The sequence below is a fragment of the Toxoplasma gondii genome, chromosome XII (assembly GCF_000006565.2).
Source record: "Toxoplasma gondii ME49 chromosome XII, whole genome shotgun sequence".
Taxonomy (NCBI): Eukaryota; Apicomplexa; class Conoidasida; order Eucoccidiorida; family Sarcocystidae; genus Toxoplasma; species Toxoplasma gondii.
In genome coordinates, this window is record NC_031480.1 from 1,457,933 (window position 1) to 1,483,528 (window position 25,596).

Genomic DNA, 25,596 nt, shown 5'->3' on the forward strand with positions numbered 1-25,596 from the left:
AAATTCAGTCGCCTTGGAAATTTTGAACGAATGACACACCGGCAGAGACTAAAGCGAAACCGTACGCCTCAACGCAGAGCAAATAAAGGAAACAGCCCAGCGGCAAGCCGAGCTGAGGGAACTTTAGGGGCGAGGCGATGAGACACGAACGAGGCATTCGCTTCGGGAGTGCACCGGAGAGCGGAAAACTCTGAACCTCTGCCACCAAGAGAGAAGTATACAAAACTTGGAAACCGCGGAACGAAAAAACCGCTCTCGGGCACGCGGAGGCCAGCTTCTTGCACTTTGGACACTCGACATTGAGTGTCTTGTGGCTGACTCCCTTGACATTGGCAATTCTCGTGTTTTTCCCGTATGAAAGAATGATTGTGTCGCTGATTAGACTCCTAGAACTATTCGGATGCGATGGCTGGCGTAGTACGTAGTCGTGGAACACTCCGGAGGAACACGCAAAAACACAGCCAAGCCCAGTGTGGTACACCGTTTCGAGAGTAGCGGTTGTTCCCCTCCTCATTGTCATTGCACAACTTAGCCGACAGGCCGCTGGAACGTTCCAGCTCACGCGGAGATTGATGCATTTCTTGGTGGCATGATCTGGACAGCAATATGCTCGTGCCCTTCCAGCACGCGAGGTGCCCCGGCCTATAAGAACCCGGTCCGTGTATTCCGTACAGAGGAACAAGAGAAAGGAGACTACCAAAGGACGATAGTGGTCGACAAGCAGACACGGAAATTCCGAAGCAATTTCACAGGTCCGGCGTGTCTTCCGTACTTTCTGCTGGTACTGTAAAAATTCCTGCAGGCGGTGTTTCCGAAGCATGCAACCACGCAGAAAACTTAACAGGCTCTCCCTCACGGATAGTTGCAAGTCTTCTGTCGAAGTCAAAAACGGATTCGGGGATTCTGCGAGGTTGTACAGTTGTAACTCACTAAAGGCAACACTCTGGGCGTTGACAGTTGAGCAGCGCAAAGCAGCCTTTTCTGTGGCGTGTGCTGCCTCCACACACTCTTGTGAGGAATCTGGCAATCACAAATACACGTCAACTCCGGTTATAGAATACAGTGTAGCAATCCTCACGATGTTCCGTTACCCGCAGACAAAACGAAGGGAATGGTCTGTCAGGGTAAGAAAGTTGGCAGTTAATGGCATAATCGTGTAAAGAAATCCTTCCGGTGCAGCAGTTCCCGCCCGGCATCTCCCCAGCCCTTTTTTCTTACACGACCTCGTTCGCGAGTACAAAGACGTGCACAGGTAAGCTGTAAATGCAACGGTGACGATGCAATAGTATCTCGCAACTGACTGTACTTGAAGCCGTTGAAAAAGTATTCACGTGCCCGTATAAATCGGTGACGCAGCCCGGCTCATGCAATTCCCTTTTGAAAAAACAACGCACCTCGACCGCCGAGATCCTATCACGTATCATGTCTGTGATTATTTCATTCGAGTTTTACCGATGTTAAACATAAGGTAATCGAATGTGCAGCGATATGCTCCTGAATCTGCCACCACAAGGTGTAAACAAAACGCTCAATCCTCAACTGAGAAGTCAATTGAACACGAACCGTGACCGGACTAATTACATCCATCTGTTAGTCTTTGTTGATCCGTGATGACCGATGCGTGAAAGAAGTGCGAGGCGTTCTGTAAACGTTATCTGTGCGAAAATGATCGCTACCCTATCATTTCTGCATCATGTAGTGGCAACGCCATGACGACGGTGTTCGACTCTCGACCGGAGTCGCTCGGAATACCGAGTCGCCGTCTACAGATGTGAAAGATCCCAGATAGGCAAATGATAAAGTGTTTAACCTGCGCTGTCAGGGAAATATGACGCAGGCAGAAAGTGGCTGCAGCAACCGCGTGGTAAGGAGCGATGAGACGAGATGTGTTGTTCTGACTTCATGGCGAGTCGTGACAGCGACATGCACATACAAGCAGGGGTCACATCCATTCAAATGGTCCCCAGTGGACAATGCTTGACTGCATTTCATGTATATCGTCATACGCGGTCTGGGAGGTTGACTGTACGAACGAGGGTTATGTTTGTGTTTGCAAAGTGAAGGTATTGATTCTCTGCCAGTATAAGACTATACCTTCTACAGAAGATGTCCTTTACACGTAACAGTGGCACCAGCACGTACGGCTTCGATCTTGCTTCCGTTCTTGTAGTTAGGTCCGAAAATGGAAACCCGCTGGAATCCCTCGACATGTTTGCGTTCGCGGGATGATTGCAAATGCGCAAATAATATATGCGTTGCCCCTTCTACTTCCGTTAAATTTCAGGAAGGAACAGGTTTATTGCTAATCAAGTGTTGATGTCCAGTTCCACGGTTTTGTTTTGCGGATGTCCAAACAATGAGTGAACCATTTCGTTTCCTGAGGCATAACATAATCTCAAAGCGTTCGTGTGTATTGTACCCCGGCATGCGGGTATTAATTTCGTGCAGGCTGAATTGCTGACTTCCTTCGAAGATCTAGCCTCACCAACTCGACGGGGTACGCGTCGAAAGGAATGTGTTACTCCCCCACTTCGTGGGCCAGTTGTTTCACAAACACGCGCGCTCACCACTTCAACCTTATAGCTACCATGCGCCAAACTGGTTGTTTGCTCTGATGCCCGTTACAGGGCGCGAACGTGGTTGGCCTTTCTAGCAGCCTTTCCACAGTTTTCGTGGTAAATGGGAGTTCGGCGAACACTGTTTCACACCCCCCACCTTATCGTACCGTCCCGCTTTCTCTTCCTGCGGACTCTCCAAGAAACGCCGGAGACACACCTGACCCACGATACCCTTCTCGGTGAAGAAACTGGAAATACGTGGCACTTCGTGTTCAGTCAGGGCCTGGCGAGGAATTGGTAGAGCAACTGCTTATCAGGAGGGTCAATTCTCGACGCAGAAAGAACCCGACTTGACAGCAAGGCAAAATGCCTGAGCGATGCAAGCGTTTCTGAATCCACTTGCGTGTAGCTAGTTTCCGTAGGCCACCGGACTTGAGTTTATTATCAAGTAACCGTAGAATGCGTGACCAGAGGGACCCCTTCCCGCTGCGAAATTGTGAAGGACTGAGAACATTTAGTAAGGCTTGAGTCCACGACCTGAGAAACGCGGAAATTCACGCAGATTTTTCGTACAGGGAACGATCGTACTGGCAACCCTGGGGTTCGTCAAGGAATGCTCTGTAGCGGGTCACGTGAGGTTTTGCCCACTCTGCCCACTTTGCCTTGGGATCGCCGATTTGCTAATCGGTTCCTCTCGAGTTTGTTCTCAAGGAAAACCTCTGGTTCTCTGTGTCCGTCTGTGTTCTATGTCCATGCGTGGCTTGTTCCCCGCCTGTGGCGGACCAGCTGGTTAGAAAGGTTCATCTGCAGTCTCCCTGTCGCGTGGTAACATTCGCGCGGTAGGTTTCACGGCTTCGCGGCTGCTCAGCTGCGGCGCTTCTTTTGTATTCGGGTGTTCCAGAAACGGAAGATCCTGTAGCTCAGTCAAAAAGTGAGTTGAGGTTGTCCGCCTAAGTGTTTCTGCACTCGGTCTCTCCTGGTATGGCTGTGTCGCGTGTCCGGCGGTGAGCGGGTTGCGACGGGTGCAGCTCTCTGCCTCGTTCTCCCGCTCGAGAGAGGTGCTGTGTGACAGATGGAACAGGAGACGGACTGGCATATGTCGCGTGCTTTCGCTCGGGTAGTTGGTTGGATCGTTCCATCACTTTTCTTCGGCCCTCCACCAGTTTCCTTTCTTTTCTTCCCTAGCAAAGGAGCAGAATCGGGCTTTGGCTTTTTTCGAGCGGCGTTTCTTCTCCCCAGGGAAACTCGCGTGTCCGGCGCGGTCAACGGTCTTGGCGATTGGCCAGTAAGCTCGCAAGGGCAACGCGAGGCAGCGGGTCGACGTTGAGTGCGGTGGTGCTGGCAAACATCACTGTTAAAACGTGACTTCCGTAGAAAACCTCCCCTGGACGTATTTTTCAGCCGGAACTGTTCCCGCGTTTTGGTGACTCCAGAGAGCGGCGGCACCTGTCACTTCCCTTTCGTACTTTCTCGCGGCCCGCCGCGCTCAGGCTGTGCTGGCCTGGTGTGCCTAGCGGCAAATGCCGCGAGCAGCTGACTTTCACGGCGAACGCGAGTGAGAGACCATCAGTCCGACACGGAACCTCACGGGGTCGGGATCGCCTCGGAAATGCCAAAATTGCCACAGTTCGAAGGCTGCGGAGCCGGACTCGCATTTCTCTAACCTCCCTTTTCGACGAATCGTTCCTGTTAACACACGCCTCCACCGGGTACACACCGCGGGGCTTTTTGGCTCGGCACGAGCCCCAGGGACTCAGATCGCGAGCAAGCCTGTCGGTCAAGGACGAGTGCAGCGCGGCGGGTGTTTGTATCAAAAACGTCGCCGTCCGGACCCTTTCAATGAGGAAACGAGTGTCGACGACAATTACACACAGGAGCTCAAACGCGGCGCCGCACCTTCCCCTCGACTTCTTGACACAAACGCGGCCACGTACCTCACCTTCCGTCTACCCAACGTAATATAGCACAGAGTCGCTTCCCCCTTTTTCGACTTGGAAAGTCGACAGCAACCACTGCAGTTAGCAAAGCTAAATAGTAACGGTTTGTACACATCGAAACTTCAATAGACACTGCGCTTGCACCTGCAGCCGGTTCACCTACTGTCACGTGGTGTGAATCGGAATTCTTACGGGCACGCGGACGCGTTCCGAGTCAAGTTTATGCCGGACATCAGACGCACCGCGGTTCGCAGAAGTAAGAAACGCCTTCCTCTAGAGCGCGTGGGAGAACGCCTGCGTTGCACTCCAACGAAGTTATCGGTGACAGAACTTTCTACTGTTGAGAGTGGAGTATCGCGGGGGTCATCCCGAGCGACGACAGCAAGCAGGCTTCACGGATTTGTCTTTCGCCGTGGTTCCGACGGAGTGTGCAAGATGCTGAGTCTCGGAAGAGGTCCATTTTGAAATCGGACCCTCCCCGACTTCGACATATACCTGCTCGCCCGACCCGCGGCGGGATAATGGCATTTTCGCGTTACCCGTAACGTGCGGAGTCATTCCACGATCGCTCGGATCCGCTTCCTCCAAACTATTTCCTCAACCCGTACGCTAGCTCGACGGCAGTGCGGACTCCCGCTTCATCGGGCTTCTCTCCACACCCAGGGTCCGCACACCCCCAGTTCAGTTCCCACGAAAACGGCGGCGGTTTCCCCGACAGCTTTAGACCCCGAGGACTGCACTCCTCCTGAATGAGCAATAGAAAGCACATTGACGGCCTGCTTTCGACAAACAGCACTGCGAGTGCACCTAAAGGTTATAGGACGCCCCTGGGACCAACGCAAACGATGTCCTCCCCCGTTTCCCCCTTGTCCTCCAGTGGCCCCGGCGGCCAGACATCGAAACTCTACGGGTCCTCGACCTTTTCTGTCGCCCAGAACAACGCAGCAATGGCAGCGGCGCAGGCTGCGCACTCTGCAGGCCTCAAGGTCTGCTCCCAAAGCCGAGGCGGCGGGTCGAGCTCAAGTTCCACGGGGGCTTCTGCATCCTCTGGGTCTTACCAAACCGCCCGGGCAACGCCCCCGTCGCTCTCTTCCGTTCTGCTCAACTCGCCCTTGTCGCACTTTGCAGCCTCCAGGCCAAGCACTCCGCAGTCTCCGGCACCGCTGGGACGCCGCCCCTTTCAATCCTTCACGCATTCCTCCGGAGCTGCCGGAACCGGCAACGGGTCGCCTTCCTCCGTGCTTCCCTCTGCCCGCTTGTCCCCCAGCCAACAAAGCAGTCCACAGTTCCGTTCGCCTTTGTCTGGCGCCGCGGGGAGTGCGTCAACCGGAACAGGGATAGCGGCGGTTGCTTCTCGAACGTCGCTCGCAGGCGGCAAATCATCTGCACGTCCAGCGGAAACTTCGAGCGCGTCGGGCAAGTCTCACCAGACCACGGGGAATAAAGCGCCGATGTTGGCTAGTGGATCCTCAGCCCACTCAAGAAGTGGCACAAAACACGCAGATGCAGACGCAAAAAAAAAAGCCAGCCTCGCGACTTCTTGGTATCAGGTCGTCTGTGAAAGCGCCGCTGTCGAGGACGGCAAAGTCCGCAGCTGCTGCTGCAGCGCGCCTATTCAACCCAGTGTTCTGGTAAGGCATCGAAAACGAACCAGCAGGTGGATTGTTGCATTCATCAGAGAGGTACTTGTGGTAGTTGAGATGGCATTTGTCCATTGCATAATTACACGGATACCAACAGAAAAGAAGTTTGAGCGTTGCGTCGAGAGCTTGGGGATATGTGGCAATCCCAGTGGCAGGACGAAAGTGGTGAATAACGGCAAGTGTGTGTTACAGTAAGTGTCGCGTGGTCGTGGAGAATCCGTTTTCTGATGTCACAAGTTGGAGTGTGTAGAGCGTTGGGAACTCGATGCGATCGAGAACTTGGCAAGCAGTCACGACTCTTAACGTCTCCAATGAATCAGGGAAATGCGTCCATTCACGCTTGTCCCGGTGAAAGCACAGACAGCGCCGTGTTGGTAGGGTGCGTGGGATGTGTGAGACCAATACCAGCAGCAGACATCAAATTCCTCGCATTACTGTACCAAGAGCACATTTGGCAAAACGTGTGATATAAGTAGCAGCCTGCTTTTCTGAGTGGTGTCTAACCCAGTGTGGTGTTTCATGACCATGCCCGGGTTTTTTCTTCGGTCATCTGTTTGCAGCAAGGACAACCGCAGCAGCTCGAAGCACGCGTCGTGTACAGCAACACGAAGGCGATCATCAGGGGCGTGGAGGACGCGACGCGTCCTGGGTTGTCTTCTCAGGTGTTTCTGAACTCGACGAATCCGGACTGGGACGCGCATCCTTCTCTTGCAGTCGAGACTTTGCACCTGGACAAGCTTCTTCAAAGCGCAATTTACGGAGCAGTCTTCAGAGCCAGTCTGCACACGACTCGAGCCAAGCGGCGGTCGGACAAGTCTGCGTTCAACGGCGATGGGCTTGACGGGAAGAAGAGCGGAGACGACATTGGGGTTGAAACGATGTCAGAAGTGGTCGCAGTAAAGGTTTTGTCGCTGACGCTGCAACTGAACGCGTCTCCATCGCTTCAAGAAGGTAAAAAATAAACGGGGCACATCGTTTCAGATAGTGCAACAGAAACACCAAATGTGGACCTACGAGGGGAGCATTTCATGAGCGGGAAGGGAGGAAACCACACAGAGACAGAAAGAGACCTAAATTCATGTACAGACCTGTGTGCAACAGCAGGCAGGTACGGCTGTGAATTCGCGATAGGCTTGCATACGCAGATGTGTGCAACTACGTGCGTACACTCTCTTGTGTGATTTTATATATTTATATATATTTGGGGATGCAGCTGTAGCCCTTGATCAGAATAGGAAATGAAAAGGTTTCCTCTGGGCTTCCAGGCGAGCGGTGCGCTCTACGGCCACGGTGGGCTGTGGGTGCGCGTCGTCACTGCAGCTTCATTCCTCTTCCTGTCACAGTCGTCTGTGTTTATCGTTGCTTCGTGGATATTGCAGACTTCCTCTCGGAGCTGAAGTTTTATCCGTACCTCAAGAACCACCCGAACATCTTGACGCCGTCCCGAGTGTACGTGGACAGCGACCAGCAACTCCTCTTCCTGGTTTTCCCTTTCGCTGAATACGAAGATCTGTTCGAAGTTCTCAAGAAAAGGAAACAACCCTTTACAGAGGGTGAAGTGCGCTGGATGTGCAGGCAGCTTTTCGAAGCGGTGTATGAGCTGCACAAACGCGGAGTCGCCATGAGAGGTGAGAAGCCCACACATGAAAGAACATACGCCGGAACGTCTGAGAGAGTGCACCGTTTTTTGACAATCTCTAGCAATGACAGGTATGTTCTTACTGCCGGCGTCTAAAACAGTAGTCTAACCTGTAGTAAATCCTTGTCAGAAAAAGGCAGTTTGCAGAAATCTAGGACACCCGGTCTATACTGTGTAACAGGAGGAAAGTCTTGATGTCGTGTGACTCATCCCAGATGCGTGCAACAATGCCGTCAGCGTCCGTACCTCGCAGGTAGCGCGTGCGCTCTCATGGAAGTTAATAGAGCCATATTGACACTGCTGGAGATTCGACAGTACAGACAACTCTTGCTTTGTGGGTATTCCATGGCAACACAAATCGCCGACGGTGAACTGAAAAGAGAGGACGAAAGAAAAGAGTAGAATAAAAGGAGCTCTTGGAACTACGAGCGGCTGAACAAAACGTACTGATACGCGTGGGCGAACAACGTCTTATGTGCTTTTTTCGTTTATCGGCTTTCTTTCGCCTGATGCCCCAAATTCGAGCTGGCAAGCCTTTTAGAGTATGCACGCTTCGTGCTCACTATGGTGCGGTGCAGACCTTTCGCTGGAGAACGTGTTGATTTTCCGTTGCCCAAGGACTGGACAGATCATCCCGAAAATTACAGATCCTGGTCAGGCCGTGATTGCATGCCCACAAGCTGCAGCTCTAGCGCGGGCCTCTGCTTCCACTGGGGACTCCCGCCGAGCGGAAAATGTGACGGATCCCGGCCATGTCCTCCTACCTCCTGACAAGATCTTCGGCAAGAGTTTCCGGCCTCCCGAGGTGTACAGACAGTGCAGGTACGACAGCAGGGAAAGGCGGCTGCAGCACCCGTTTTGCTGCTTCGTTGTCTCTAGCGAGCAACGCGCCGGTATGAAGCTTTTCTAGAAAGCGGATAGTTCAGTCGTTTGTGCAGAAGGACCAATGCGACGCCTGCACTGAGTTTGAACCTTCCATTGAATACGTTTCAGCGTTAAGTTGCTACAGCAAAAACAATCTGCGCAGAGGCTCCAGGAAAGGCTGTGGACATCCTCGTTGAGGTGCCCCATGTGGTGTCTTTGTCAGATACGATCCGTACAAGGTGGACAGCTTCTGTCTAGGGTGGATGGTGTACTATCTGTTGACGAAGCACCAGTTGTTCCAGCGCGCGGTTCCGAGCGACGAAAACTGGCGGTTGCTGGCGAGCAAAGACGCATCGGATCTCCTGGAACTTCTAGGGAAGAAGAACGGCGCCGTGCTATCCGTGGACGGCCTCGACTTCGCGGTGCAGCTGCTGGAGGAAAATCCGAGCCGGCGGCTGTCGATTCGCCAGGCCCTGCGACATCCGTTCATGACCGGGAAGGTCGTGACGCCTGTGTATGCAGACAGCTTGTTCCCAAACGATCCTTTGGCTCAGCAGCAGCACCTGCTGAAACAGCAGCACCACCGGCAGCTTCACCTGGAGCGACAGCAGCGCGTGCAGCAGCAACTCGCACACCAGCGCAAACTTCGCTACATGCAGCAAGAGCATCAGCGTTTCCTGAGACAGGAGCAGGAGAGACGTTTACTGCATGAGCGGGCACTGCAGCTTCGCTACCAGGCACGGAAGGCACAGAGCTCGGAAGAGGTCGCGTCGACGGCTCCAAAGATCGTCGGCTCGAGTGCTTCGGGTCTCACTCTGAAACCGTCAGCCGTGAAACAGGAGCAGCGCGCGGGGCTGCCTTCGAACCGACAGACCCGGGCCAGCGCTGCGTCGAGGGAAGGCTCGCCTCTGCGCACGAGCGCCCTGCAAAGAAGCGCCTCCTTGAAACGGACGGTGAGCGCCTACAAGCTACGCGCGGCTTCGCGGGAAGAGACTCAGGTGAAGGGGGGCTATGAACAGCACCCAGAGAATGCGAGGAGCGGGGTGGCGGCAGCGAGTGCCTCAGAGGCGGGAGCGAAGAACAAAGGCCAGGCCCCCGAACGTTCCGCTGCAGGCTTGCGCGAACTCTCTGCGTCGCGGACTGGCACCCACAGACGCCGCGACAGTACCGCGGTGCAGTCGAGACGCGAGGGTGGCGAGACCACATTGGAGTTCGAGGGTATGTCCTCGGGTGCTCGAAAGACCGAAGCGACAGATTCCCGGGAAGCAGTCGCTCAGGGGGCAGCAAGCAAGTTTCAGGACCTCTCCACGAGCAAGGGGAACGCTCCCGCTTCAGACGCGGCGGTTGGACAATCAGCCAACCGGGCTGAGCTGGACCTTCGTCCCTCCGCGACGGCAGAAGCGACTAAGAGGATGAAGGGCAAAGTCGATGAGAAAAGCAGAACAGGATGCGCAGATCTCAGAGGCGCACGGAGGCCAAGCAGCCGAAGCACCGACTCCGGGTCGACGAGTGCTGAAACGTGCTCTTGCTGCAGTGACAGCGACTCTTCGAGTGCAACCGGGGACCCCAGCAGGCGCCACCCGGATCGTGCATGCGGAACCGAAGGCCACTCTAAGAGAGAGGGAACGGATGGGCCTGGCGACGCGAAAAAGAAACCTGCAGCCGTGGGCGCGGGAGCGAAGACCGACCATCCGCTTCAGGGCTTGAAGCTTCGCAAATCGGGAAGCTCCAAGAAAAGTGGGAGAGATGATACCCACACACAAGACACACAGACATGCGGAAACATTGTTTGCGCGCGCGGATCACTCGCACTGGCTGCGAGCACGGTGCCGGCAGTGGTGTCCTCGGAAGGCACCTGGGAACCGGAACCGGACGGGTCATTCGTCAGCGACGACACCCTCAAAGATGAACGCGCGGACGCGCCGAGCCTAACAGTTCGTGTTTCAAAGGCCAAGGACAACTGCGAGAAACTTTCATTTTCTTCTGCGCGAGCGACAGTCAAAAGTCCTTTGAAACACAGCCCAGTGACTGCATCGACTCTCAGCCTCGGAGATTCGTCTTCGGGCGGCGATGCGGCAGGGACTGAGACAAGAAGAGTCCTTGCTACGAGACGCTCCAGCAGGCAATCTGTGGCTGCCATGATCGAGCGATTTCAGCAAATGACAAGACGCTCTTCGCCTGGATGCGACCTGAGCAGCCCCAAGAGCAGTGCAGCGAGCAACCGACTGTTCGGGAGAATACCCTCCCCGCGCCCGACGCTCCGGTAGTCGAGCTTGCAATTCTGAGGGGTGATACGTTCTGGAGCAAATTGCCCAAACTTAGATTAACGAAATGAGGAAAACGGACCGCAGGTGAGACACGCCTCGCACGCGGCTACGGCGAGTACGTGCGAGATTGTGGTGTGGTGTGTTTGGAGACAGCTAATTTTTGCGCACAACCCCAGCATGTGGTCTCTTGAGGTTTCAACAGTTCCAGGAATGAGTCGAGGAACAAGTGTGAGAGTAGAGACCGAAGAAAAGTAACTGTAAAGGAACGGGATCGGGACGGACAATCCGACATCTCCAACCCCCCCCCGATAAGAAGTATCCACTTAGGCCGGTTACCATCCGTTGACCAAAAGCTGCTTTGCTTCATGTGCAAGAAATTCTGCCGTGATTCAGTCGAGAGAGGAGTTCAAGCCCGGGGATTTCTGTTGCTCCAGCGTCCTTGCGTGAATTTGTGCCCGTTCAGCTACGATTTGTGTGGAACATGTGGCGCGCGAGAACGTGGGAAAGCTGTCCGGCAGGCCGTATGGGAAAATGACTTCGGTGACATCATGACAAGTTTGTGGGCACGCACTCTTCGAGAGCCGCGCTAGGAACCGAATCGGGCACTCAAGGCGAGACATTGGCGCCTCAAGGGCGTGTTTTTTCACGTAAACACTCTCACGGATCAGACCGATGCGGCGCAGAGCCCGACACGACGGTAGCTATGTGGTTGCAATAAGTCCCGCCATGCAAACTGAGTGTGGTGCTTTGTGGTGTCCAGCTCATCGCCAGAGGTTCAGTTCCCTTCCTAGCTGTGGATTGTCTATCGCTCGGTCTCGTGCGTCTGCCCTCAGTCCTGTGACGCCTGCACAGATTCCGTTATGATATCGTTCCACCTTGTCCAGGTTTTGTGTCCCTTGTTTTAAGTCACGTATTGATGCTTCCTAAGCCACACAGAAAGCCGCAAGGGCGGCGTGTCACCGACTGGCCCGTTTTCGTCTGGGGCGTCAGTTTGCCGTTGAAAAGCTTTGCCCAGCTGGACCTAGCAACTGATGACTAGACAGTTACACAAACTAGATTTGCATAGGTCTGTCACGACGCATCACATGCCAGAAAGCCGGCATTCCGCACCAGACCAACTCGAGTACGACACATCCTATGCAAGGTGTTTTTAGGGGACATGTCCGCCTAAAAGGCTACACCGTTCACCACGAATGTCCGCATGCGTACGCCTTACTGGGGGCGTCCTGCATACGATGCAAGTTAGCGGCCGGTTCTTTGATCGGCCAGCTATCGCTGCAGCATGCGCTGGATGTCTCTCCTCTCAATGGCGATTTTCCTCTCAACGCATGTGGCACTCACTAAGATGCAGATATCTTGGTAGTCAGCGAAGCGTGGCACGACCAGTGAGATGGAGCTTCCCTGTGGCGTTTCAGCATGAGACTAACTAAACATGATTCCCGGTCTGTTCGCAGCTCGCAGGCAGTAGAAAGTCGTGGTCACGAACAAGTGTGTCTGCTGCGGATGAATGACAACACCAGCAGAACATTTGATGCAGGGGGTGACATGAGATTTACGACTTCTTTGGAGAGTCACCTCCAGCGAACTTGTCAACTGATGCTTCGTCACTGGCACCGTGTCTTTTCGCGAACGCTACCGTGGTATTGATGAGGTCCTGTAAGTGTGGCGATAAATATATTTCAAAGTGATTGACAGGCATTCGGTACAGCTCAGCGAGTCGACCTTTCTCAGTGCTCTTGCTACCACGGTGTTCCCGGACATTCGCACCCCGAGAGTTGATGATCTTGAGCGCTTCCTCTGTGAGCTCAGGAATGCAAGTGTCGTCGTGTTGGGCTTCAACAAGGAGGGTTGGGGTCTGAATGTTCTCGAGGTAACCTGTGAAGGCATACGAACAAAGTGAGCCAGACAGAATCCATGAGCAGGTTTCACCAGGCATTAACATCTTTTGGAACCCTTCAAGCGTCACGAGTCAGGTGAGGGCCGCCACTGGAGGTAGCTCGTTCGCTCCAACTGTGCGCCTATCACAAGCAAGCTGCCTTGCCGCGCCAACAGGGTACCCGGCTCCTCGGGGGCGGGTGCAAAACATTGACTATCTTTGTATCTTCACCCTGGACCAGCAAGCAAGAAATTGAGCCTGATGTGTGCCAAAGCAGACTTCAAAGCAAGTGTTTCGACACGATGTTTGCGAACCGTCCACACACCGTGGAGGTCGTCCTTTTATGCGAGGTACCCAAAACGTTGCGAGTGTTCTTCTGTCCTTCGCAACAAATTACGATATTGCAATCGCGCACAGATACCTCGTCTGCAGCAGATTCTTCGGTAGATATGAGGATGACCACTTACTGATCGGTCGATACTGAGATGTCATGAAGATGGACCTCGCCGCCAACGCATTTGTCCATGCTACGGTGCGACTGCCGTCCAAAACTCGGTTAGACCAGATCTCCAACTCGCCACCTTGAAGTTCCAAAGCCGACAGGGTTGACGCTCCGCGAGGTCCCGCAACATGGAGATACACAGGCTGTAGGCGGCTTCCTACTGCATGTCGGAGCAAGTCCGCGAGAATTGCTGCCGCATATCGAAGCGTCCGGAAAAATGATCTTTGCTGAGTTACGCAGCCGCACACAGTGCCAAGGGACATCGTCGTTTGCTGAATGTCCGAAAACATTAAGCTGTAAAACAACCCTTTTCTTTCGAGGTCAGAGGTCATTAATGCGGATTTCGTGGTTTCCACTTAATGTGGGCTCGCCACACTAGGCCCATATTCAGATTATACCGGCTGCCCCTGAAGGTTGCGCTGGGAACGGAAACTCGTACCAGCTACCGGATGTTAGGTGAAACTGTGAGGACGGGGTGGAGCAAGGCACTCACAGAAAATCTCCTCTGTGTGGTTTCCACGAAACCACCCATCTAATTTGCAGTGGGCTTTTTTCGAGTGGTTCCTTTCGCTACGTTTTATTTCAGCAGCGCCCAATCACTCGTGTTCCACATGAGAGTACGCCGCCCTTTTCGAGACAGTCCACGGACTTCGTTCCCGACTATTTCGAGAGCGTTAGGGGGGGGGGCGGGGTTTAGACGGAGATTTTCCAGACCCACCATAGCTACCGACGATGGTGTCTTCTGACTCACGGCTTCTTTGGTGCCACTAGACTGACGCTAATGCCACTTATCTGTCCGTTGCACGCGAAGCTGCAGACGTCAGCAACCCATACGAGTACTTCTCGAATGACCGTGTGTCCCACTACTGGCTGATCTCTTTAGCGTCTTGGCTTTCTGGATCGAAGTTCCATTGTGTTAGCGCCGCTTTGAGACTACGTAGTAGAGGTACGCGTCTATTCAGGGCACAACCGTGTACTGTGTGGTCCAAATCTGAATTCACCGCAGAGCGTTGGTCTCTTACTTCCAGTTCACTAAGTCAAAAGAAGTGGACCTCGCCGGCCTAGCCGTGTCAACCCTTAGGCGTCCCGTGCAATGCCATGCCGTCCAGTTTTTTGAAAGTTCCATCCGCTTCACGTACCTGGAGCGCCTTCTTCGTTTGTGCCTGCCCGTCGATGAGAGGCACCACGGAGGTGACGCTGCGCACTCTGCGGAGAAAAGGGGACTTCTCGCTGGCGAGCTGAGACGCCGTGACTAGAACGTGGCCGCCAGCATACGAAGTGCCGAACAAGTGAATGTTGGCGGCGTCAACGGTGCCTTGAAATCCGCCTGTATCAACAATGTGCTGCAAGACGGCGCGGATGTCTTGCAGCTGCATGTGGGGGTCGACGACCTGGCGCGGTGCCCCTCCCGAAAATCCCCAAGTCCTATAGTCGAAGGCGATGGCGGCCATCCCGTATTCTTGAAGTTTCTCCGCGAAGGCGACATCCGCAACAGGCTGAAACATTCATGCGCATAACTCACGTCAAATTCGTGCCGGGATCGAAGGGTAGACTCACCGAAAACACCCGGGTTCTGTAGACAGTTCGGACGACATACGGATGACCCAAGTGATCGGAAACAGGAAGCACGTCTTCCCTTTGGTTCTTGCGCCTTTGCAGCACGGTGGCGAGGCCTGTGAACGATTGACCACTGCGTAGCTCTCTACCGTGAAGTTTGTACCACTTTATGGACGATCCGCCGATCTCGGCGTCTCCCGTACAGATGGAACAAATGAATACCGATCGCGAGCGTCTACGCCAGAAGGTTAACTACTATCTGACACCTTGCTACCATACTGGTTCTATGCATCCACTAAACCAACAACGCCGCGACGTATCGCTAGCGTCCTCTCACCATAACCGCTCCAAAGCCGTGGCAGACGACGTAGATCGGGACATTTTGACGGGGTTTAGGCGGGAGATACAGCCACCCGTGAAGCTTTTCGCCTCCACTCTCCACGTACACCGTCCGCCGACCGTAGGCGGTCCCGTCCGAACCTCTGCGCTGGAGAATGACGAGCTCCACACAACACAAAATTTTTTCCGAAGAGGGTAAAACATGCCACGTCAAAAAAGGAATAGGCTCACGTCTTCACGAATAAAGAAGAGTACATCTCTGAAAAGTGGGACATCAGCAACAACGGCAGTTGGAGTGAAAGAAACTAGGCAGTGTCTCGCGGCAAACTCACGACACATCCCGACACGGTTCCAGAAAGATTTTTTTTTGAGGGAAAAGGTGTCGCAGAAGCCGTTTTTCTCTGCTGGATAACAAGCTCAGCAAATGCCAGTTTACTCTTGTATCTCCTTTCCCGCGATCGAACCAGTGCATGGGCAGGACAACGCCACGCGGCCAAATGCAAAAGACCAACGAACGGATCCCGTTGATGAACGGAAGATTGCAGGGTCGTCTTAGAGCATCGCAGTGCCACTTCTTGGACAGCATTTCACCTTAGTGGGAACACGGCTTCATAACCGCAAGAGAAAGAATAAATTCAAACGGCAGCGGAGCTGCTGCTCTGCACTGCAGCAGCACCGCCGGTTCTCTCGAAGGTTTCACGCGGCACACACGAACCTTATATGAAGGCCACATAAAAACCGTTTGTTCTTCGCATACAATTTGGATAGACTCCGTCACACCGAGAAACAAATATGAGTGCTCTGCATGTAAGGCGCAACGAATTCGATACCACGATAGTGCCTGCGCGGAACAAGCGAGAAAATGTGTCCTACAGCAACCTAACGAGCCTCGAAGGAGAACATTTGCTATTGTATTTTGATGCAAGCGGCACGTACCCACACTGTGTATCCCTCTGGCTCTGACGAAGGTTGGACGGGGGGCAGCTTGAAGCGAAGTCCAGGGTCGGGTGGCAGGAGAATGGCAAGCGCAAGAAGTCCGCAGCCGAGCCCAGCCCAGGACCAGTTTGAGGACGAAAACCCCATAGTTCGGTAACACAAAAAAGTGTTTGTAAATAAGAAGAGAGGATATTCTGCTAGTGTCACTCGAAAACTTGGTCGCAGCAGATGTGCGCGACAGCACGGCTCCACCTGACGTGCCACGAAGGTCGCGAATTCTCCGGATTTCAGAAGTTACCCATTAAATCGAGGACAAATAGATTCGAGTTGTCACGGGGACGAACATTCTGCCCTGTGCAAAAGCAGGCAACGAAAAGACTTTCATGTCGCAAGCAAGGGACGTGCACAGTGGCGCAGCGGGTCGCGGCGTTGTCTTTTTGTGTCTCCCAATACGGAGACAGATGCGCGTGGTCGGGACAGGTCACGCAGCGAGCCAACAGAAATACTACACAGAGGCAGTGTGCATGCAGTGGCTTCGAGAAGCGCAAGGACGTCTGTGTCCGGAACAGGTGTGGCGAGTTTCCCTTGCAACTTCTCGAGAGTCTCTTTGCGAGGTCCCCAACATAAAACGCTCATCTGCATTCATCTCGCACGTGAATAAGGCAGCTGATTCAGCCTTCGACCGCCTGGGTCTCTCGAGGGGCTTCTCAGCAATCACGGCATGCTGGGGTGGAAGACAACGTTTTGCATGTTCCGTCAACAGAAACTTAGGAGACACAATTTTGATTTTCCACGGGCTTCGCCGTGTGTCTTCGGCCCGGCTACTTAAAAGATACGGCAGCATTGATACGCAGCGCGAAAAAGTGGTGGATATTCACATCGGCATCATGGAGGGCACCAGGTATGAAGGAGGGTTCGTAGCTCTCAAGTTCCCCCATTCACTCTCGAACGTGCCTGTAAGCTGCGCTGTGTGTGGAAGCATGCAAAGCAAATGTTATTCTGAAGAAATATCGACTGTCCGTCGCGGCTTATGGCCTTCTTGGTGGACAGAGGCCTCTCCGATAGAGGTGACGAAAGTGTTCTTTGTGCTAAAGTGCACCTTGGTGCAGTTCTTTCTGTTTCCAGCGCAAATATACGTGATGCGGGAATTATTGGCGACGGCGCATTTTTCTGTCGGTGTACCCTGTCCGCGTCTGTATCGCATTCACTCCCTTGCCAGCGTAAATAGGCCTCTCAGACACTGTAAAAAGTAGGCCGTACGGACTGTATTAGAACTGCAAAACATGACAAGCACCCGTTGTGAGTCTGCGTTTCCCAGCTTAATGTCCCTTATTGACAAGTCGAAGGTCGAGTGTCTCAACGAGGATGCCCAGCACTCCATCCGCGACATCATCGAACAGACATCGAAATCCGCCTACCTCAGTTCATCAAATGAAGACCCGCAGTTGCTCATCAAGGTCAGTGTTTCAACAGCGTGTTCTTGTTTCTCTGGGTAGCAAATCGCGTTTGTCTTCTGGGTGGCATGCCACATACGATGCTCTCAGACGTGCTTTCCGTCCATATGTCAACGGCTTGCTGGCGTTTGTCATCGTGCGTCCACTGGTGCAGCTCGGCTTCACTAGCCCTGTAAAACTGTCGTCTCTGATGATAAAATCACCGCCCGGAAGCGCTGCAGCCGGAGAGGTGCCCACTACAATTAAGCTGTTCACCAACAACCTTGCGATGGGGTTTTCCGAAGCAGGTACGTCCCGTGTCTGTGCTGTCATCGACCCGCGTGCTACACATTTTTGCTGTGCAGGCTTTGGCAAATCCCAGCAAGTCAGCTGACTGTCGATCTCAGGTCTGGTAGGCCTTCGTGGCTGTGCTGTGGATATCGCAAATGGCCGTGCGACAATGTCGCCTATTTCCGGGTGATAGGTCGGGGATTTGTTGTGCTTCTGCCTGTGTTTCTACAGAGTCCGAGCCTCCAATTCAAGAAGTGGTACGCCTCTGTGTATGGTAGTTGCGAGTAGGAGAACTCAGCGTCCACGAAGCATAGTGATCCAGGGTGATAGCGACACTTCTGACGCTGCTGCTCTGGCTTGCCTGACGACCCTGAAACTGCGTACAGACTCTCGACGAAAACGAAGTTGAAAACGGATGTACAGTCCCTCTAAGATTCGTCAAGTTCCAAACCGTCTCCACTCTCGTCATTTATGTGGGTAAGTAGTCTCTGCCAAGGAGAGGAACCTGACTTCGTGTGGTCGGGGGAAAGTGGCCTGGGTCGACAGGCGCGCTGCTCCTGCGGTTCGTGGGGGAACCGTGGATCCTCAGCGTTAGGCAATGGAATCCGTCTCACAGGAAGTTTCCTACTGCTGAACGGTAACCTTCTGCAGCAAAAATTGACTGGTAGGGGCATGTGTGAATTGGCAGTGCCCTCTCCACTTTGCTGTCCTAGGTTCGCCTGAGTGAGTGATTTTTCTACCAGAGGAGCCATCAGCAGTCCTGTGGTAGCCACAGATCTGTCAGCTTCCCTGTTAAAAACCACTCCATTTCCGAATATGTCTGCTTTGTGAGAATCATCCAGAACTCATTGCCTGACAAGGTGTGATGTTTGTGAACTGCTAAATGAATATGACAGAAAGTAACAACGGCTCCGACCAGACAAAAATTTCCGAGATCAAGGTCTGTGGAGTTCCAACAGAGAAATTGGAGGTCAGTCCAGACACCGTGATAGCTGAGAACGACTGTCGGTTTCTAAAGATGTCTACTGAACATGCCCACGTGCCAGTTTTGTCGTGGTAGGCAGTTGAAACATTTTTAGCGGTCCTACAGGAGATTTGTATGATTTGAATTCTCTAAACATGGTAGAAGTTACCATAAGAGTTTCTGTAATCCCAGGGTACCCTAGTCCATGAGGGCCATTCTAGGAGCAACGATGTCTTTGTGTTCCAAGAAGGAAGTGTTTCCGCAGCCATCAGCGTGGGGTACATACTTCGCTAAGCTGTTAACAGCAGTCACTCTGCGATGTGCAGTAGAGCCGGGCTCTTCTTTTTTATCTCCCTTGTGGCAGATGAAAGAGTGGAAGCCCGTGAAGGAAAGTGAAAGGCTGGCTCCAAACGACACCTGATCGGACTATCAAGACAAGCGGCCAGTTCTAGGTACGGCAGACGTCTAAGTTATGCTTGCTAATCCTCATGCTCCGTTTCAAAAGCAAAATGCAATCGGGCGAGCTTCCTGTTGTCGCCCACGATCTTGTCAGCGGTTGTTCCTCAGTTGCAGACAAAATCGAATATAGCCGTCAGCCCGTTCCTGACGTCTCGTGATCTGATGAGCGAGCTTGCAAGCAAGTGCCTAAAGCGGCGGTTTTGTGTGTAAGCTCCCCCACAGCAAGCGTTAGGTCGAGCAAATTGCTCTTTGCCGCCCCAAATCTGTTATACTGAATGAACTAGGTTCCTGCTACTGGACCAGCGGGTGCCACTTGCGGAATCCCGGGTCCCGACGGTCGAATGTGTACTGACACTTCAGGTGCTCACCGAGTTGTGTTTCCGACTGTTTTCTGCGCTAGCGACGGAAGTTGGTGAACCGCACGTCGTCATTGATACTATCGAGGTGTTTCATGGCTACCTAAATAAGTTGTCTCGCCTCGCTAAAGAGCAAGGTAGTCTATGCTAATGGTGATATCCTCGCATCAACCGTCCCAGACTGCTACATTCCACCATCACTTCAGGGTGTTTAAGCACTCATTCACAAGCATGCTGTTCAAAGTCGGTTGGACCGGTCTTCTCTAGAGCGGAGGTACGCCGCCGCTGTACGTATGCCGACCTCATAAGAAAGCCTGGGAGCAAAGATCCGGTATGCGGCGTGCACGTGGAATTACCGTTATTGCCACATGACGCGGGAAAATTGCAACGCGGCAGTGAAGCAGAAGTCTCCAGAGTCCTATCGGGGTTACACTGATGCCTTGCGTTTGGGGACAGACAGTAAAGCCACTCTTCCGTGACACCAGATAGTTCCAGCGAACCCTACAAGCCAAATGACAAGAAACAGGGATCACCCCCATCACCTGTGGGCTCCTCTAAATACCCACTGATGGCTTAGGGTAATATCAAGTGCAAACGCATCGCTATACGTTAAAAACAACTCGCGCACAGAACAAGAGGACAGTTCTCGGTGTCTGCTAAATTCCCTGCATTTCACTGCATTCATTTGACTAAACGGAAAACGACCAAACAGTCAACACACAGATGATATGAAGGTGCGCATTACGCAACAGATCACCTAAAAAACGACGCAGCATAGTTTCTCTGGGAGCTGATGGTTTCCGTCGGCGATGAGGTGTCTCTAAAACATCAGTCCATCTCATTTGGGATGAGTGCACAGAAGCCGGCCTCGACACAGCAGTTCTTTGTCGGCAGGGGAAGTCAACAGGAACTATTATCATACATGTGTTTTGATTCGGGGGTGACAGAAGACCGAGCACAATGTCCGCGCTTAAAAGAAGCGGTGCTCACTACTCGCGTCACCTCTCGCATTGCAGCTGATCTGCCAGCGACACCCTACATTGTGAAGTCTCAGCCGAGAACGTGTTAATCCCATGTTTTGCTATCCAAATCAACGAGGACTTCGACTTCACTGGCCTCTGCAGCCTCGATACCCCTCTCGTATTCTATCTCCTCCCCTCCACCGCTCCCACTCTTTCTCATGTATGCAACACCCGCTCCGGCAGCGCTCAGAAGTAACAGGCCTCCAATAACTCCCCCAGCGATCGCACCAGCATGTCCACTTCCTTCCTCTCTCTCCTTTCCTTGTTCCTCGCTCTCGGTACTGTCGCTACCAGAACCACCTCGGCTCTGCTGACTGTCCGGGGTGCTTCCTTCCGGTTCCTGGCTTTCCTCAAGTGGTGTTCTTCTTTCCTGATCTCTCCCCGGTTCTGTTGAGTCGCTTTCAGGCTCACGACTTTCACCTTCATCTTCCCTCTGGCGTTTCGATGGTTCTGAGTCCACAGGATGACCTCCCTTGCCAAATTCGAAGGGAGGCTTCCTATAATGGGGAGGCACACGCTTGCAGGTGATATGGGCACTGGCGTCGATTGTCGCTATAAAGTTTTCCTTGCATACACATAGTCGACCTGCCGTCCCTGTTAGTCGGCGGCAACTCTGTACTGCATCTGGCGGCCCACACCCGTTTTCCTCACAGCCGCTTTCCTGTCTTACAATACATGTCACGTTTCCTGTCCCGTCGAGAGATATTCTGTAGCCTTGATTACAGCGGCAAATGTAACCACTGTTTGTCTCGTTGCAGGTGCCGGCTGCCTCAGGTCCACAAGGGTTTGAGCTGCAAGCTGCAGGCTTTTCCGACAGCTGTACAAAATTAGCCATGGGTACACCTGAGGGCATCATGCACGTGACCTGGTCATTTTCAACGCCCAGAACGTAGCCTGGTTCGCACCTGCAATCATATCCAGATGGTGTGTTTATGCACGTACCAGCTGCGGTGCCACCGCATGGATTCCCAGAGCAGTTGTCTGCAATCTCTCCATTCCCAGGAAGAAAGGCAAAAAACGGGGAGCCGTTCTTCAGCCACAGTAACGATTCGGCCGCCACAACGGCCGCAGCACAGCACCGGAAGAGCCTCATAGCAGAGACGCGCGGCAGGAAGCTTACTGGAATGTGCTCATCCAATCGAAAAAAAACACATCATATATCAAAGCACAGTCGATGTCATCACGATCCCAAACGCCCACAGATGTCGAATCTCACCCTCCTCTTGCAGCGAAGTACACAACTCAAAAAAATACGAGACCGACGACAACAGAGTACACTTCGTGCTCCCACGAAGGTCGTGGTGGAGCTACAGTCCTCTTCAGATACGCCGTCGCATCACTGAGCATCGACACACCTCTGCCTGTTGCAGGATCGGATCGACTGCCGCGTCGCTGACACACACTAGCGCGTTACTCCTCTCGCCGTCACACAGAGAATTGTTGTATGGAGCTACGGAACGACCATGCAGGCTCGAATCTAGCGACACCTGGACTGTGCTTCTTGTTGCAGCGTTTTGGGTTGCCCAGTAATCCTCCTTTAGGTGGTTACCGGAAGAGGTCCGTGACGGAAGATTGGGCATTGTGCGCAGCATGGCGGGAAAGCTTCGGTAACATCAGTGGCAATGCTTTTGCCTTGATGACGCGGAAGGAAACATCTAAAGCAGACGAAACCCGTTTAATGGTAGCGGAGCTTGCGGTGCGCGTTTTCGTGGCGGAATACTGCATCGTGCCGGTGGCAGTTCAACAGGAGCGTCTGGTGGCGGAACTGGAAAGTCGGCAAATCTCAAAAGAACCATTCTTAAAAAAAAGCCGTAAGGCATCAAAGTCTAATAGGACTCGGAGAAAGCCGGCAAAACCAGACGGCGTCGTGCCATCTGGCAGGCATTTTAAACGGAAACAAAGGATGCTTACAGGACTCTGATGGTGGTTAAAGACCACAGTGGAGTCACTGACGAATCACGCAGCGTGTATTCACGTGATGAGGAAAGATTTGTCAGAGGCTCAACTTGTGCGCTACCGAATGGTTGTCCAGTAGTGTTTTCTATGGAAAACAATGAATGCCTCTCATGTCGCGCGATGTACGTACACCGGAAGTGGGCAAGTAGTTTTGGATCGGCTGCGAAAGATCATTGGTGAATCCGCCCTACAGCTTCGTGAGACAGTCCGAGTGGTTATGTGCTGTGTCGTTTCACAAAATGACACGTATCAAGTTTATTGTAGGAGTGTGCTCCGGACTGGTTGCTAGTTCTAGTATGTCGGCTTTTGGCATGCTTGACCCAGCAGCGCTACATGGAGATGCCATCGAGGGAACAAGAGATATCAGTTTGAGAGCAAAAACGATGCTAAACTTCGCTGACAGAATATATGATAAATGCTTCAGTGTGCCAAACGCACTTTGCCTTGGTATGGCGCTACTGAAGCAACACTGAAGACCAGCTTTAACACTGCATCCTAATCCAGGAGGAACGTCTCAAATTATAACTGCGAATGCAGTCCCGGAAGGTCTCAGCGCTTGGTTCACATTCGACGAGATCTACCCAGTTGACCAAACTGGAAACGGCAATCACATGCACAGGGCACCCCGGTCTGGGCCACCTCATAACGGTACAGAAGGAAGATATTCTGTTGAAATGCCAGAGACCACGAGACGTTTCGCGTACAGGGAAGGGCGCGAGCGCCGCTTTTGTCAATGGTAAGAGTAGCAGCAAATCGTGGCCACCGCAACCAAAGCACCTACGATATGCTAGGAGCGAGCGGGACCATACGGTCAAGCTCCACTTTGGAGTCCAGCGAGTTTACAGTGTAGGGACGCAGTCAAGAATTAACCCTGCTGCCATTTCCCCCTTCAATGGTCCCGTCGCCACAGGGCCTTCTGGATGTACCTTTTGGGCGACTCGACCGGCTACTTTCGTAATATCATATCGAAAGGGTGCGTGTGTTACTGGGGAAAATTCCTAGGTCCTCGGTGATAATAATATTCGTTACAGGACTGATGCCAGCCAAACGCCCACCATACTGCTGTACCCGAAAACAAGGAAACTTTCAATCCGCGTGACGACAACGGACAGCACCTCGGAGGGGATTCCCTCTCTTGGCGCTCTCCCGCTGAGGAGGTGGACTCACATTGCAGGTACCCTCCTTCGGTTAGGGATTGAAGACACCAACATGCAGAAATGCATACGGTTCAGTCACTGCCAGTGAAAGCAGATTGAAACTGTTCGTCAATGTGAGCGACTCAAACATGCAATCACTCAGACGTAATGTCACTGTTTTCGTGTAGGGTGTCAAGGATAACGAAATTGTCAGTATCTAATGTTCTTTCGTGCTTTCGTTTCTGAACACTGACCGGTTTTGGTCGCATTCCAGGCACTACGTGGGGTGGTCGTTTCAAACAGCGGAGATATTGTCGTTGGATCTACCATGGAGAACTCCGGATTCGAGGTACAGATGCTGCAGTTCGTGGCGTCAGAAAAATCGGTGCATAATTAACGTCTCAGGGATACATTGACGAGTTGCGATTCTACAGACGTGCCCTTCCTGTGAGTGGATAGTGTCTATTCGTGAGGTCCTTTGCAACGCAAGAAACGCTCTGCTCAGGAGGGAGAAGTCGCCAGCCTAACCGCAGGTGGACTCACAGGAATTGCCGATACAGAGTTCGTTTTCCAAGGTGCGTGCACTTTTGATGCTCATTAAGTGATGTCATGGATGCCTCGATTTCCTTTGCAGGCTGCGCAGGCTGTACATTTGAGATGGCACTACACTTCAATATCTGCGGCGAGCCCGCTGCCCATCTTTGCTCTCTTCGAGAGCTCTACCAGGGTGCAATCCACATCGCCAGAGTGAATGGTGAGGTCACGTAAATAGATGCGGATGACTGACACGTACATCACTAGCTACTTCTGCCAGGTCTGCTCGCTGGTGGTCAAGATATATGGCACAGTGAGATGTCATCCAGCGATGTCGCTGCTGGAGAAAAACGTTTGGCCCTGTGCTGTCGGGTGCCTGGATTGCCAGCTCCTCCGCAGAGGTTGGTGGCGTCTGTTGCGTGACCCCACACAAGCTAACAGTGACGGAGGTGTTCTGAATGACAATTCAGTTGAGATAACTCTCCCTGCTAACGTAGAAAATAGCTGCAGTTGTAGCTTGAACCACGTATCAACCACTGCATGCGTTGACATTGGGCCGAGGGCACTAAGTCGTTGCCACTCTCAGTGACACAGAAACCCATGTTACATACTCGAGACAAAATGCCCAAACTCGTTTATCATTTCATTTGTCGAGTGAACCTGGACGACGTGCAGATGTGCGAAGTGACATGTACCCTTGATAGACCAACACAACACACACGAGACAGACGAGGCGTGCGACCATAGCGAGAATGCACGGTTTGACCGGAGAGTGAACTTTCAAGGTAGAACGCCTGATGGAACAGAAAAAAAACATCGCTCTTCATCGAGCCCTTGTTCGACTCGAAGCTTCCCTGATGTGACAGGATATCGAGCAGGAACGAAGAGTTTTAGCGACTTCGGGTTATGTTGTCGTGAATATGCTGCACAGGCAGAGAAAACAATGGAGAGGGAATGCCAGTGTCGACTGAACTACTGAACTCTGGACACAGATGTCAGGCTGACTTCCGGACTACAAAGTTGTTCACGGCATCATGATGAAGATATTCTTTCCTAGAAACTCAGAAGATAATTTTACCTGAGACATGATGTCGATCAGTAGTAGGGCGAGCTCTGAAAACTATTGCGTTCTCTTTCCTCTTCCTTTGAATCTGGTCAATGGTCCCACCTGAAGCCACATGAACGAAACGGGAGATGCCAGCTACACATGCACCAGCGCCTACAAACCCATTTTGTGGACTAGTATTTCGCTGAGCAGCTATATATTACAGATCCTCCGCGAAGACCCCAACGCAAATATGAAGAGAAATCTCCTATGTAAATTCGC

General features: G+C 52.7%; 5 protein-coding genes across 5 annotated transcripts; 3 read left to right on the forward strand and 2 right to left on the reverse strand.

The window, feature by feature from the left end:
- Positions 1–3,640: 3,640 nt before the first annotated feature.
- On the forward strand, positions 3,641–11,905 carry TGME49_218550 (PIK3R4 kinase-related protein). Its single transcript, XM_002370598.2, has 5 exons — positions 3,641–6,126; positions 6,699–7,089; positions 7,518–7,766; positions 8,356–8,599; positions 8,865–11,905. The coding sequence occupies exons 1-5, from the start codon at positions 5,245–5,247 to the stop codon at positions 10,906–10,908; spliced, it is 3,810 nt and encodes a 1,269-aa protein (XP_002370639.2). The 5' UTR covers positions 3,641–5,244; the 3' UTR covers positions 10,909–11,905.
- A 35-nt stretch (positions 11,906–11,940) lies between these two features.
- TGME49_218540 (peptidase S15, putative) lies at positions 11,941–16,547 on the reverse strand. Its single transcript, XM_002370596.2, has 5 exons — positions 16,119–16,547; positions 15,181–15,330; positions 14,426–14,782; positions 13,252–13,513; positions 11,941–12,783 (listed from the first exon to the last, which is right to left on the reverse strand). The coding sequence occupies exons 1-5, from the start codon at positions 16,263–16,265 to the stop codon at positions 12,461–12,463; spliced, it is 1,239 nt and encodes a 412-aa protein (XP_002370637.1). The 5' UTR covers positions 16,266–16,547; the 3' UTR covers positions 11,941–12,460.
- TGME49_218530 (proteasome-interacting thioredoxin domain-containing protein) lies at positions 16,502–19,687 on the forward strand (the record flags this gene model as incomplete). The annotated part of the gene is made up of 7 exons (XM_018779816.1): positions 16,502–17,019; positions 17,437–17,575; positions 17,727–17,859; positions 18,074–18,099; positions 18,229–18,319; positions 18,739–18,812; positions 19,171–19,687. 7 exons carry the CDS (start codon positions 16,502–16,504, stop codon positions 19,225–19,227), a joined length of 1,038 nt encoding a protein of 345 aa, XP_018634829.1. The 3' UTR covers positions 19,228–19,687.
- MIC6 (microneme protein MIC6) lies at positions 19,487–25,040 on the reverse strand. The gene has a single exon (XM_018779815.1). It carries the CDS (start codon positions 21,734–21,736, stop codon positions 20,687–20,689), a length of 1,050 nt encoding a protein of 349 aa, XP_018634830.1. The 5' UTR covers positions 21,737–25,040; the 3' UTR covers positions 19,487–20,686.
- On the forward strand, positions 22,839–24,959 carry TGME49_218510 (hypothetical protein; the record flags this gene model as incomplete). The annotated part of the gene is made up of 13 exons (XM_002370594.2): positions 22,839–23,046; positions 23,104–23,247; positions 23,306–23,335; positions 23,391–23,443; positions 23,510–23,553; positions 23,631–23,773; positions 23,832–23,869; positions 23,924–23,944; positions 24,010–24,084; positions 24,141–24,182; positions 24,241–24,310; positions 24,370–24,489; positions 24,550–24,959. 13 exons carry the CDS (start codon positions 22,839–22,841, stop codon positions 24,690–24,692), a joined length of 1,131 nt encoding a protein of 376 aa, XP_002370635.1. The 3' UTR covers positions 24,693–24,959.
- Positions 25,041–25,596: the final 556 nt, after the last annotated feature.